Source organism: Peromyscus maniculatus, chromosome 16, assembly GCF_049852395.1.
Source record: "Peromyscus maniculatus bairdii isolate BWxNUB_F1_BW_parent chromosome 16, HU_Pman_BW_mat_3.1, whole genome shotgun sequence".
Lineage (NCBI taxonomy): Eukaryota > Metazoa > Chordata > Mammalia > Rodentia > Cricetidae > Peromyscus > Peromyscus maniculatus.
In genome coordinates, this window is record NC_134867.1 from 42,073,618 (window position 1) to 42,087,510 (window position 13,893).

Below are 13,893 nucleotides of genomic sequence, written 5' to 3' on the forward strand. Positions count from 1 at the left end.
CAGGCTTCCAGGTCAAACAGAGGGGTGATAAGAATCACATTGAGAGACAATAACCATTAATTATCATTTGCTGACGGGAGCCATAAGCCTAATCGACCCTTGACACACAGGCTGCCATATTTGGGTTTCTCTCCTCTTCTCTTAGATCTAGGCCTTGTTTAAGTCTCCATAGCACCAGAACCTCTTCCCACAGATACCAGAACCTCTTCTCAGATATCAGGTGAATGAGCTGCAGTCAAGCAATTAGTCAGTTAGACAAGGGTAGATAGATAACCTTCAGAGCAACATTTCCTGCTGGCCGAACAGCCCATAATTAAGTCCCTTCCTGCTTGCAACCCCCATAATTAAGTCCCTTCCTGCTTGCGACCCCCTTTGCCTACCTATATATGCCTTGAGAGAAAAATAAAACTTTGGAGCTTGATCAGACGTTCTGTCTTGCTCTCATTCTTTGTGTCTCTTGTCCCTCTCATTCGCCGGCCTTCCCTTTAGGTCCCTGTTGAAGACCCCGCCGGCCGGGGCAATTTGCAACCTGAAAGGGAAGTGACCAATGGGGAAATGAATTAACTAAAGGATAAATTTGTGTAATATCTAAGAAGAGGGATCTTATGTGCTCAACTATTAAACTCTTAAATGTGATTGGTAGAAAATGTTAAGAATCTATAAGTTGCTAGGTCAATGGGAGAAAATAAAACTGCCTTCTTTTTCCTGTGGCTCCTATCTGTCCAAGCTATCTACCATTTTTCTGCAGGGTGGGGGAAAGTGTGCTCAGTCGCTAGGCAACCCTGTGTACAGCTAGATGCCTCTGGTGATAGTTAAAGGGAGATCTGGAACCAGAGGTAAGATTTGAGAAAGGAGGAAGTAAAGCTTAATTGGCACATCTGCCAGGCCTTCTCAAACAGGTAGCCTGGATGCTTAAGTCTGTTCTTAGAGAATACAGGGGTATCTCTGATAAGGTACTTTCCTCCAACTGGGAATGGACCTGGCCAGATGCTGCCAATGATAATTACAGGGAGGCTTAAACTGGGGTTCTGGCTGAGCATAGCTGTCAGTACAGAAGGTTATCTAAATATTACTAGAAGTGGTTAGGTAAGGAGTTAAAGGTCTATAAAGTTAGTAAGACTGTAAGAAAGAGGGTCTGAGCTGAATTGTGTAAAGCTATTACTTAATGTCCACCTGACCTAGGTGGTGTCTCCTTGTGGAATTTACCTTAAGTCAGGAGACTTGCATGTGGACTGTTATTACTGCTAGTCCTTGAAAGTGGCTAAGGGAGATATCTGATTCCAGAGAAAGCCTTTCCTGAGGCAGTTCTCCAAATACCTGGAATGTGTATGTCTAGAGAGTGATCAGTCCACACTGTTAGCCCTTCTTAGGGAAAAGTCAATTGGGAAAGCTAGGAAGGCACACATGATTTTCATAACAGAAGACAGCTGATATATAACAAGCCAAATAGCACCAAAAACTCCTTGGAATTTGGCTTCCTCTGGAGGAATTCCTTGATCCCTCCAGGCAGTGACTTTGCCATAACCGGCTGAGTTCTTATGATATATTCCTGCGGCCGCAGCACTCTGTGGGTGCTGATGGCAGGCGCAGTCACGCCACACAGCCTTTCCACCCTACTGGTTTCTTCACAGCATGCCAGCCTCAAGGTAGTGGGACATCACCTGAGGCTCAGGGCTTCAAGGGCGTGTGTCCTGCAAGAAGCAGGAGGAAGCCTTGTGTTTTTTTTTTTTTTTTTCCTGAATGAGCCTCGGAAGTCATATGGCAGAAAACTTAGTCAGTGAATCCCAGGTCTACAGAACGGTTCAATTCCACCATTTGATGTGATGAATGTCAAATACTTCAACACTTAAGAAAACAAAACACCACATGACAGAGAACTGGAGCAAGATTGAAGAGCTTTAAGCTCCACTGGGAGAGAAAGTGGCATCCATTCACCTGGTCACTCAGGATGAGGGTGCAGAGTCTGACCAGGTATAGCGGGTCTGGGTGCGGGGCACATGCTTTAGGCAGAGGAACAACAGATGAAGGTAACTTAACAGAAACCAGTTAGCGCGGCGTGTGTGTGTGTGTGTGTGTGTGTGTGTGTGTGTGTGTGTGTGTGTGATTCATCAGCAGACAGACTTGGGTCAAGGATGGGCGGGTGGTTTGGAGGTCAGCGCTGCAGATCTGGGCTGTGAATCCCTCCGTGTCTTGATGCTACCCGAACTTTGAGTAATGGAGGCTGGGGATGCGGCAGGAAATGAATGCCCATATTTAAGGTTGAGCAAAGGAACTGACTGACTTGAGGGATGAGAGAAGAAACAGGAGAAGGACTGACCTTAGGACCAGGCAAAGGAAGAGGGAGGCACTTCCCATACTTTTGGGGACTAATACACAAAAATTCTACCATTCAAATTTTCTTTGTTTCTTCCCTCTCTTCAGAGAGAAATGTCACTAGCAGGGCATCGAACTGAGTGACTGGTACTTGAGTGAAAGGAAGACAGGAGGAGGGTACTTCAAAAAGGAAGGGGATCCCAGGAAAAGGATGCCTTTTTTGTAAATTCTAATTTTGATAGACTGTAGCCAAGAGTGATGCCTGGGAAGAGTGTGTTTAGGCATCTTTGACTTAGTTCTGTTTTATAGAGGGCCGTGTAGAATCTGTTGAGGTTCAGTAAAAACAAATGGGGTGGAGGTAGCCCCTAGGGCAAGTGTCAATCTGGTCTTGGTAGCCAGAGGAAAGTGCAAGTAACATTTATAGGACTCTAGCTCCACCTGGTGGCCAGTTTGTGAAATGCTTTCTTGTACTAAAACATCTCTTCTCCATGCAAAATCAAAAGTCATTTCCTGGGTAGTTACACACGTGATGTACAGTTCCTTTTGTATAACCAGTTTTCACACATCAATCTGTCATCTGTCCAAGTAATTGATTACCCAAAGTGGAGGACTGTGATGGTGAGAAGTTGGATAAGGGAAACTAGATGAATGGACATAGATGGTTGGCTCTTTTCCTGCTTAAAATTCTCAGTGGCCCGCTTCATTGACTATAGGAATATCTCTCTGAGAAATTAAGTAACGATAACAATGATGGTGGTGATAATTGTGGGCCAGGAGGAATTTTTTTTAAGAAATCAGAGTTTCAATACTGATTGAATGCTTTTTATGTATGAAGGTCTGGCTAGCAAAATTAATATGTAAGAAAGTGAGACAGAACTTGAGATACAGAGTTGGTAAAAAAAAATGTCAGCACACATAAATGGAACCACTGTACCAGCAACGGATGTCCTAAAGTCACCAGAAGGCTTAAAAGTGTTGCGCGCAAGAAATATTTCGTGGCTGGTGAATTTTTGATATCTGTTTGGAGGTCTGCGAATCTCAGCCAACAACAGTGGTGTGATGTTATTATGACAATGTAGGGGACATTTACAGAGATGACTCCAATTCTCAGAGCGCCAATCCAGCTGGATCAAGTCTACGGCACATCGGCAAGCTCCCATTTACCTTGGAAAAAGATTAGTGAGAAGTGATGTAGGAGGGTTTGAAGCAGCTTGCTGTGGTCCATCTTTCCACAGAAAGAAAAACGATAGGAATGGACCAATGTTTCTTTCATGAGAATCTGAATACAAGATGTATTAATTAAACATCTTCATTTCGCTGATGGAGAAACCTAAGCCAGCTGTGATTAAATTACACAGCTATTTAGTTGCAGAGTAAGACCCATGTTTTTAATCCTGGTCTACTATTCATTTCACTACATCTATTAATAGAAGAGCCCTTCATGTCTGTGGCAGGCCAGAGCCAGCAGAGTGGGTAGGCCCACCCCTACAACAGAAAAGTCTGGCTATGTCCAGGAAGATAATTTTAAGTACAAACAAACTAAATTCTACATTTCCTGTACCTTCAGGAATCTTGGGGACCAGATTTCTTTGTGTACCCCGGGCTGTCTTGGAACTTTTTCTACAGACCAGGCTGGCCTCGAACTCACAGAGATTCACCTGCCTCTTCCTCCTAAGTGCTAGGATTGGAGACGTGCATCACCATCGCCCGGCCATTTCCTGTATCTTATGATGTTCATTTTCTTACACATTCAAACATCAGCCTGAAACTTATCATCAACACTGATGTATAACGGCTGCCAGCCACAGGGGCAAGCCACAGACTGGAAATTTTTACACGAGAGAACTTAGCCACGGATATTTTTTATTGACTAGGTTGTAGAAGTGGCAAATCTAAGATATTAGCTTCATTTGGGGGAAGAAGCCATCATCCAGTATTACGGAATTCAGTAAAGAGAAACAAAATTACAACGCGTAACACCGGTATGCTTTTATCTGACTCGACCTTCAAATGAGGTCAAAATGCTAAGCATGATTTCGACTACACAATCTATGTCCTTTCAAAGCCACATTTACTTTCGAAGAATACTTTGACTGGGTCTGGAAACGTATGCAGCCATATCTTGAGACTCCTCAGAGGTCTGATGTATCCAATGGGCAGACACTTCTATAGTAATGTTAGTGTGCTTTATAACCGACAAGCATGTACACAGTGGTTCTCAACCTCCCAAATGCTGCAACCCTTTAATACAGTTCCTCATGGGGTGGTGACCCCCAACCACAGAATTACTCCATTGCTACTTCGTAACTGTACGTTTGCTACTGTTATGAATTGCAATTAAATTCCTGTGTTTTCTGACGGTCTTAGGCGATCCCTGTGACCGGGTTGTTGGCCTGTAAAGGGGTTGCGACCCACAGGTTGAGAACCACTGATGTAGAGCTTCTCCTCACGGGCTGGTTTTACATTTACCATTTTGCAGTCATTGCTGTTTAAGAATCGACATTTCTTGGTTTATCTCAAGAGCATTCTGGTAGGAACTGTCTCCAAGTCTGGTGTCAACCTCTAAGATGGGTTACGCTGCCCTTTAGCAGTTCCTCTCCTTTTAAATGTCACTTTCTTAACTCGCGTTGGAATAATAATCTGAATTTTGCAGGACTGTTGTATTAGATAAGTGTATGTGTGTGAGATGCCTTCTTCAATTTCTGAAGCGCAGTAGACGCTCAACCAAGTCAGTTAAGGATTGTCGTCTGTGATTTGGTCCATGCAACCAAAACAGTGTGTTTCTCACCACCTTAAAAATCCCTGTCCCAGCCAGGCAGTGGTGGCACATGCCTTTAATCCCAGCACGCAGAGGCAGAGGCAGGTGGATCTCTGTGAGTTCGAGGCCAGCCTGGTCTACAAAATGAGTTCCAGGACAGGCACCAAAACTACACAGAGAAACCCTGTCTCTCAAAAAAACTAGAAAAAGGAAAAAAAAAATTCATGTTCCATCACTCAAGAAGAGTCTCCCTATATTTTGTTTTACTAAAGTAATATTTATTTAAATATTTTTCATATAACGCATGGAATTCTTTTTCACCTTGTTGCTTTTTCTCCCTTTCCTGATTTTTACCTCTTAGAGGGGTGGCTCCACTCAGGTGGGAATGGTTGTTCCAAGAACTGCTGCTCGTCGGGCATCTCAGAACCTCGGGGATGTTTATTTTAGGAACTTGAGAGGCTGTGTGGTCACGAAGCCATGTATCAGTTCACCGCATCACACGAAGAGGGGATCGAATCGAGGAAGGGACACTTTGCTCATCTTCTTCTAAGAGCTTTGCAAAATCATTGCTGCGGGGCAGTGAGCGCCTGAGGATTTGTGTGTGTGTGTGTGTGTGTGTGTGTGTGTATGTGTGTGTGTGTGTGTGTGTGTGTGACTAAATCCCAAACAATGAGTTTCAAGAAATAACAAAATTATGATGATGATGATCTTTGTGGCCAACCAACTTAAGGAAATCACAAGGCCAAATTTTATGTCAGTCCACAAGGGAGACACAGTGAGTGGTTATTTAAGTAGCCATGAATGACACTGCCATCACCCTCCTTCATGTGTTCACCTACAACTTGTAGTTAGCTATTATTATTGTTGTTGTTATTATTATTATTTTATGCTAGGTTAAGTTTCCCCTCAGCCTAAATTTTGTTTTCTCTCCTGCTTTCAGGAATGTGCTGGAAGGGTCCTTTCAGCCCTGTTAACTCGCCCTCTGTGTCTGTCTCTCTCACGGTGGCACCAGCTAACAGCACCCTAGGATACAGACTCCGTGGCCCCCTGTTGTAACCATGTAACTGCTCTATAATAAAGAGAAAAAGGGGAAGGATTTTTGGAATGGTCATGATGGGGGGGTTGCCCCGGGGGAAAATTCCAAGAAGCCTGTAAACCAGTGTTCAGCCCTCACCCCACGTTGGGCAGCAGCCTCACTAATCGCTAATTAGTTCAGCCTAAACCAACAGTCCACAAAGGAAGCAGTAGCACTCTTCACCCACCTTTGATCTACACTCCTGGGTTAGTCAAGCAGAATTCTCAGGAAGTACCAACCGCATCACCTGGGCTACTTCTGGCATTTCATGGTTGCTTTTAACATCTGTGCTTATCTTGGGGGTGAAAGTAACTGATAAGGCCCCAATGCACTAAAAAGGCATTGTTTATTTATAGAAAGTATGGAAGGAAGGTGGCCTGGGATTATCTCCTTCCCAAGGTCCGTGCATTCCCTTCATACAGCAGTTCTCTCATTTGCTTAGCTTATATCATGCCTGTAAATAGCTAAGCATGGTAGAAATGCAAACCTATCTAAAGTTCATTATTTAACATTACTTATTCATTTAATTCCATCTTGTGAAGGGAAATTTCTTTCTTTCTGGTATCCTAATACTTTTCAGAAATATAGGTGGGTCTCCCTCACTACAAAGCAAACTAAATTATTTATCAACAGCTTACTGCTTGGTAGAAAATGTCCTTATATTTCCTTTTCCAATAAGTGTGGCCATCGGTTAAAGTAATAATAAAAAAGAAAGAAGTCATCTCTCTCCTTGTTGCATAAAAATAGGTCAAGTAATTTAAGCCAGTCCATTGCAGTTAAAATTCAGACTCTGCCATTGTTCCCTGTTTTGGAGGGGAAAGACAAACCATGCTCATAGGGTTTCACTGGCTAAGGCTTTTGATGTGCTGTTTAGTGTTCTTGCTGAGGTTCACCTCAGCCTGTCTGGGAGCTCAGATTTTGACGATAGTGGTATAATACTGAGCTGGCAAATACCATCTCTAAAGCAACAGGAAATAGTCCCTTTATGCAAGCAAAACAAAACAAAACAGAAAAAAAAAAAAGATGTCAGTGGCTTAGAGCCTACATTCTTGAAGTTCTAAATTTGTTTTTCTGGAGACAATGTTATCTGCCAGGTTTATGTTAAAGGAAATTTTTCCTGACTCAATTAGACAGGGGCATTTATTCTCATTAGAGGGCCTGTGGCCCTTTTCACTAGATTAGAGCCAGCGCCTAGGTCACATTCCAACATGGATAATTGCATTCTGCATTCCTGAATATTTCCCACCACTTCCCTAACCTCACCCCCATCAAACGCAGGCTTCTCCACACTCATTTACAAACCAGTAGTCCAGTTGTGGGGGTTCACATGTTTGCAGCCCCCCCCCCACCTGTCTGACAGGTGAAGGCATTGGTCCAAACCTCCACCTGTCACTTTCCCAAAAGGAAAAATCCCCTAACCAGGGTGCATTTCCAAATGGGAAGCCAATCTCAAATTATGCAACTTGAATCATAGGTTAAAGTCCTTGACAGGTAAAATTCTCTTATTTTTATAAAGAGTGCTTAATCTCCAATCCTTGTTCATTAAAAAAAAAAAGATTGCACAAACACAGAGTATTTGCTCAAGGAAAAAAGCGAAGTCTTCAGCAACGGCAAAAAACAAACAATTTAAAAAAAAAAAAAAAACCCTTCTTTAAAGCGTTCCTTAAGCCTTCTGAGTAAATTCCACAAGGGGGCGGAAACACCTAATGGTCTGGAGCTGCAAAGTTAGTATTTGAAAGCCAGCCACCCATAATAGATTAGTGGATTAATATTTTGCTCTAAAGGATCTGGCCTTTAATGCTGACATCAATTTATAGCCATCCCAGGCGTTTACAGTAGTAAAAGTCACAGAGACCGTAAACTTCACAATAGATGTCAGCCTCCTGGAACCAGTGTTTCCAGCCTGGCACCCCATAAACAGTGGTGATTAGGTAACTGCTCTTCAAAGACCTATCCACGGCTCTAACGTCTTTATCAGCCACAAGGATGCTGCCACCAGGATTTTTATCAAGCACCCACAGACCCACACGATTATATGCGATGCAGACATATTTTTCTGCTCTGTATCCAGGGGGCTGTGCTTATCACTCATCTCATCTTGAAAATCAAGCATGGAGTGTCTATTTGTGAGCAAAGCCTAAAGAACAGAAGCCCTCTTGTACCGCCTTAGAACTTTTTGACAAACAGCCAAGGTACAGAGGTCAAATTTCCCCATATGCTCTGGGCAACCTAGTAGGAAGCAAGACCACAGAAGGGTTTTTTGCAAATGTCTGCCAGGAGCCGGGTGATCTAGGTCACTGTACAGGTTTCATTAATCGGGTTGTTTAAACAAGGGCTTATTTTTCTCTGCCTAAAGCGACCTGCAGATATCACGTAGGATCTGCTCAATTGTTGATCAAGAGAGTTTTAATGAAATAGAGATGGGTGGTGGTGGTGGTGGGGAGGGGGTGCATTTGTGTTTGTACTGAGGACAAATTGTGCCTTTTAGCCAGCTCCTCTGTGTGTGAGTCCTCTGTTCTGGCAGGGATGGGCCCACGTTCTAAGAATAGCTCCTTGAGCTCTACATCTCTCCATACGTGTCCGGCGTGGAGCAGCGGGGGGGAGGAGGGGACGGACGGGGCGGGGGGGGGAACACGACAATGAGGGACTGCAATGACAGAGCAAGTGTTATGGCTTATTTCCCGGCAGAATAAATGATACAGGGTGACGGCGTGACAATTCTTTGCTTTCCTCTTTATAAACAAACAAACAAACAAACAAACAAACAAAAAGCCCACATGTGAAAAAGAGCCAGCATTGCTGTATGAATATGTATGTAAACATTTTTTTTCCCACTTGAGTCTTGAGTCTGTGGGAGGATGGAGGGGGGTAGGGTGGGGAGGGGTGGGAGGGTGGAGGGGGCTGCGGGGTGGGGGTGGAGGGGGGGGGAACCTTACTGTGAAAATGCCAAGCTAGGAAGACTTAATGCCTGGTTGAAGATGCAGTATTGTTGACATGTCTTAGGTGAAGAAAAACTCCAGCTTTAACTATTGGAGAAACGGGATTGTTTGAAAATTGGGGCGAGGGAGCTTTGGATAACTTCATAGAACATGATCTTGAATAGGACGATGTCAGCTACAGAGATATTAAAAAAAAAACAACCCAGTGCGGTATGCATCTTAATTTTACCTGCCCGGCTTGGAACTAGAACCCACAGAGGGGAGGCCGTCTGAGTCCCACTCAGTCAGCCTGTGCGCCAGATTCCAGGGCAGCCCGGGGAGCAGAACCTGCCTGCTCTGACTGACTGGGAAGCATGGGAAGTCAGACCTGGGAAGGAATTGCTCTTTTGAAGCACGGTTTGTAGGGTTTTCTCTCTCTGCATAGGTTTCCTTACTCTCTCCATAGGTTAAGTATGAGTCTGTCTCCCCCCCCCCCCCCCCTTGGCTGTGGTTATACTGCTCTCAAAAGCATGAAAACACGGCAGGAAAACAAAACCTAATTCCTTCCCCTTCCATCTGGGATGTTTTGACACTTGAACTTCTGCTTGATTATGTAAGGCGGCCCTTGACACCCACTGAATGTGGGGATGGCCTGCTTGTTACAATCATTTTATACTGAGGTGCGGGGCACCTAATGCCCCCGACAGCAGCAGCTCAGAATTCTGGGAAATGGGGCATGCTTGGGAGGGCACATGTTAGGAAGGTTGTAATTTGACCTTTGAATCAACCTCTGAGTGAAATTTAAATAGTATAGGAAGCCTCGAGGTAGGTTCCGCCCCTGCCCCGCCCCCCCACCCTCCACCCCCCTCCCGCTCCACTCAGAACTGTAACCCAGTCAGAAGCTACTTGAGATTAGGTTGGAAACTGTTTGTCTATCCTCAGCACCTTTGCTCAGAAATAAAATTCATCACTAGAAATAAAGGTGGATTTATACTTAATGCCGCCCCCATCAATCACTCAGTATATTATTCTAGTCCACCTCCTTTTAAGAAGTTGAGTCAGAAACGCTTGGTTCCCCCTCCCTCCCACCCGGGGAGAAAGATATGTTTAATATTGCAAGCCTTCCCAGCCAAGGTTCCCTAGAATTGGATGTAGTTAAACCGCACTTTGACAACTTCCCAGCCTTTGATTAAGCCACACCCAGAGGCATGCTACAAATGTAACAATGCAGCATTTGCCAATTACCTTAAATCCTGCTCCCCCTTAAGCTCACCGTGACCTGTTTTTAGTGTCCCGTAACTTATCCTTTAGAAAGCTTACTCTCAATCAATAACAAGTCCACCTTGAGGGCACCCCCCCCCTCCAATGACTGACTTCTAGAAAACAAGCTCTTTCTTAACTTTTTATTGACATTGGCAAATTAAAATAGAATAAATTAACAAGTATTTTTTCAAAAAAATGTTTTGTACAAAAATACTGTCAAAATTTCCTAAAAAGCTTTCAACACAGTAGTATCTTTTCATGTACTGAATATAACTATTAGCACAGTGTCAAAAATGTTGAAGACAGAAACAAAATAAAAATCTGTGAAATGTTTGCCACTGACTGACATTCCACACCCTATTATTGTCTGTACATGTGGGGGAGGGGAGACAGCCAACTTTAAAGTGAACGGTATGACTTTTCCTGATCCGGAACAGTTTGGCCCACATCTGTTTACTCTTCCAGTTTAGCATATTTGAAAACTTAGTCTGTACTCAAATGCATAGTTAAAAAAAAAAAAACGAAGCGAGATGGCAGCTTTGTGCAGTGGTAATATCTGCCCTTCCAAGTTCATGCAGCCAACGAATGCAATTTTTCCTTTCACTCATAAATCTGAATGCAGCGCAGTCATTTGAAACCATCTACAAAATCCACAAGATTAAGCAGTTTGCCAAGATTAATATCTAACAGTTGAGCACTGGAGAAAGTGAGGAAATAAGAAGTAAAAACAAACAACAAAAAAGACCAAGTTAGCTAGATATTTCAACTACATAAGGGAGGTGTAAAAACAAGAACAGGAAAAAAAAAGTGGCAGCAATCTTTTTTTTTTTTAACCAATTTGTACAAGTTTATAGTTTACTTTTTTTTTTTTTCCAGGTTCTCAAACCTTTCAGGATCTGAAAAGTGAGATACTGCGTCTAAGGGAATGGTTTTTTTTTTTTTTTTTTTTTGCTTTTTTTTTTGTTTTGTTTTTTTAATTCACACCGAAGAAGTTGGGGGTGGGGGTTGGGAAGGGTGATTTCTTCTCGCCCGCCGCCGCCGCCGCCGCCGAGATTCACCGAGTCAACAACTGACTCTGCTGGGCTGCTGTTTGCACACGAAGTCCGTCATAAAATCAAACTCGTTTTGGCCCAGCCAGAGTTCGGGCAGCTCCTTGATGCGGTCCAAACCCATTTCTATCACCAAGGACATAAGCACTTCCTCGTCGATGAAATCAGTGTCTATGACATTGGGCGGCAGCATTGCCCCGGGGACGTGAGCCACCGAGGCCGGCATGGTGTTGCTGCCGCCGCCGCTGCCGCCCGCGCTGCTGCCGCCAGCGCCGCCCGAGGTGCCGCCGGAGCCGCCGGGGGTGCCGCTGCCGCCCGCGCCGCCAGGGGTGCCGCTGCCGCCGCTGTGCTTGGGGTTGCAATCTCGGAAGTGCTGGTTTGTCCCGTTCATCTGGTGGCCTGCAGCGGGGTGCAAATCCGGCATGTAGTGGTTGTGGGGGTAGGGGTGATGGTTGAAATACTGGTTGTTGAGCTTCTGCAGCTGCATGCTGGCCGGCAGGGAGCCTCCCTGGCTGGCCACCGGGGGGCCCATGAACTGGGAGTTGTTAAACCTGGCGGCGGGGGCCAGAGCGCTCGGGGGGTGCCCCCCGTTCACAGTCCCCGGCCCCATGGCGTGCCTGATGCCGCTCGTGGCATTCATGTTGCCCGCGCCGTAGTGTATGTGCTCGCCCATGAGGGCGTTGAAGGCGTGCTGGGGCTGCTGCTGCTGGTGGTGATGCGGGCTCGGGAACTGCCCCATGCCCATGCGGTGGGCAGGGTGGTGGTGCAGCCCGTTGGTGCCGTCGGGGAAGCGCCCGTGGTTCATGGCCATCATATGGTCTGCCATTTCCAGTCCTGAAAGCGAAACGAGCAGACGCTTGAGACCCGCGCCACACGTGTCGCCCACCAGAGAGCACCCCACTTCTGTCGCCCCTGGACCCGCGCGCACGTCAAAGCAGCAGACCACCACCATCACCACCACCACTACCACCACCACCCGGGGAGGGAACCCACCGGCAGAGTCCGTGCACCCGAGCTCGCCACCTCGGCGGACCTGCCGCCCGCCGGACCCGCACAGCCTGGCGCTGCGCGATCGGCCCCTTCCCCAGCGATCCGGGAGCGGAGGGGGAGGGGGGGGCGACCGGAGCCCACACCCCCCTAGGTTCTCCGAAGTGGCCTAATAAAGGAAGTGCCCCGGAGCCCGGCCGCGAACTTCAGGCATTCAATCAGCCCTCCTCACCCTGTGGTTGCACATCCTGTTGTTATTCCCCAGCTCCGCCTCACGCTCGTCCCCGGGGCTAGCCCTGCCCTCGGAGGACGAGGCTGGCAGCAGCCCTGGCCAGCTTCGCCCGCCGCGCTCACCTTCCGTCTTGGCGATTTCTGCTCGGAACACCGAAGGCGGGCTCGTCGGGTCCAGGACCGGCTCAGCAGCACATAGAGCGGCGGCCGAGGGGGCTGTGAGGCGCTCGCTCGGGCGAGGTTGGCGCCGAGGTCTTGCAGCAGCCGCTGGGGCAGATTGCGAGCCGTTCCCTTTTCTTTTCCCTCCGCTGCCCTCGCCGCTCTGCAGGACCGCCCGGCAGCTGCCAACAATGAGCTGTGTTTCTTAGGGCTTTGGCCACAGTTAATATAAAGATCTCAGGAAGGGCGGAGCGAGAGCCTCTCCAGCGGCGAGTGAGAAGATGCGGATTTCCGGAACTCCGAGCGCCCTGGATCGGGTCCCCGAGCCGCGTCCGCGGGTCCGCGCGGCACGTGCGCAGAGGCTGCGCGCCCCGGCGCCGCCCTGAACTTCCCGGGACTGTGGATGTCTTCCTGGCCCCCCAAAACGCGAGGGTTGTGCCTGCCACCTCCGGGGGCCAGGAGCTAATCCTCTCGGCCACCCGGGTGCAAAGGAAGCAACCTACAGGAGAGGAGCAAGGAGCACTCTCCGCCTCCCTCTGGCCAGATCTCCCCACCCCCAGCTCGCTCGCCCGGTTCACCTAGTGATCTGCCCTGCCCTCTACAGGAAAAGGGGGTTCGTTCAGCCTCCCCGCCCTGCAGAGTTTTCTTGGGTGCAAAAGCCTCCCCAACCTGCGAAGAATGGCTGTGCTTTTCCGAGTTAGGCTTTTAAAGGACCGATCCTGCCCTGTCCTCTGAGCGCGCTTTCCTGAGCAGCCGCGCCTTTGTGTTTTTTTTACACGGGCAGCATGTAAACCTAACCGAGATATTTTCTGCGTGTGGCTGCTTTTCCCTCGCCTCCACTCTTCAAGGACAGGGACTGGGGGCGGGGAGCGGCTGCGGCTGCAGGTGGACCGGAGCGCGCACACAGGCCCGGCCGGCTCCGTTCCCGCGTTCGGGGATCCGCTCCACTCTTTTTTGTCTACTCCACGTTGTCTCGGAGTACGTGTGCTTCTGCTAAGTTTGCGTTTGCAGCTCTTGGTAGCTTTGGCATCCGAGCTGAGGCGTCCCTGCTCTGTAAACAAACTCAGCGATCCTCGTCCCCAGATCCACCTTTTTGCACATACACAGTTACTTGCTTCTGCTGTTGCCCTTGATCCAGGA

At 47.3% G+C, this 13,893-nt stretch overlaps 1 protein-coding gene across 1 annotated transcript; it reads right to left on the reverse strand.

The window, feature by feature from the left end:
• Positions 1-10,453: 10,453 nt before the first annotated feature.
• Positions 10,454-13,014, reverse strand: Cited2 (Cbp/p300 interacting transactivator with Glu/Asp rich carboxy-terminal domain 2). Its single transcript, XM_042262390.2, has 2 exons — positions 12,718-13,014; positions 10,454-12,210 (listed from the first exon to the last, which is right to left on the reverse strand). Exon 2 carries the CDS (start codon positions 12,200-12,202, stop codon positions 11,390-11,392), a length of 813 nt encoding a protein of 270 aa, XP_042118324.2. The 5' UTR covers positions 12,203-12,210; positions 12,718-13,014; the 3' UTR covers positions 10,454-11,389.
• Between the last annotated feature and the right edge of the window lie 879 nt (positions 13,015-13,893).

Coding starts and splice junctions, on each gene's coding strand:
- Cited2 (XM_042262390.2), bottom strand. CDS start 12,202: ATGGCAGACCATATGATGGCCATGAACCACGGGCGCTTCCCCGACGGC.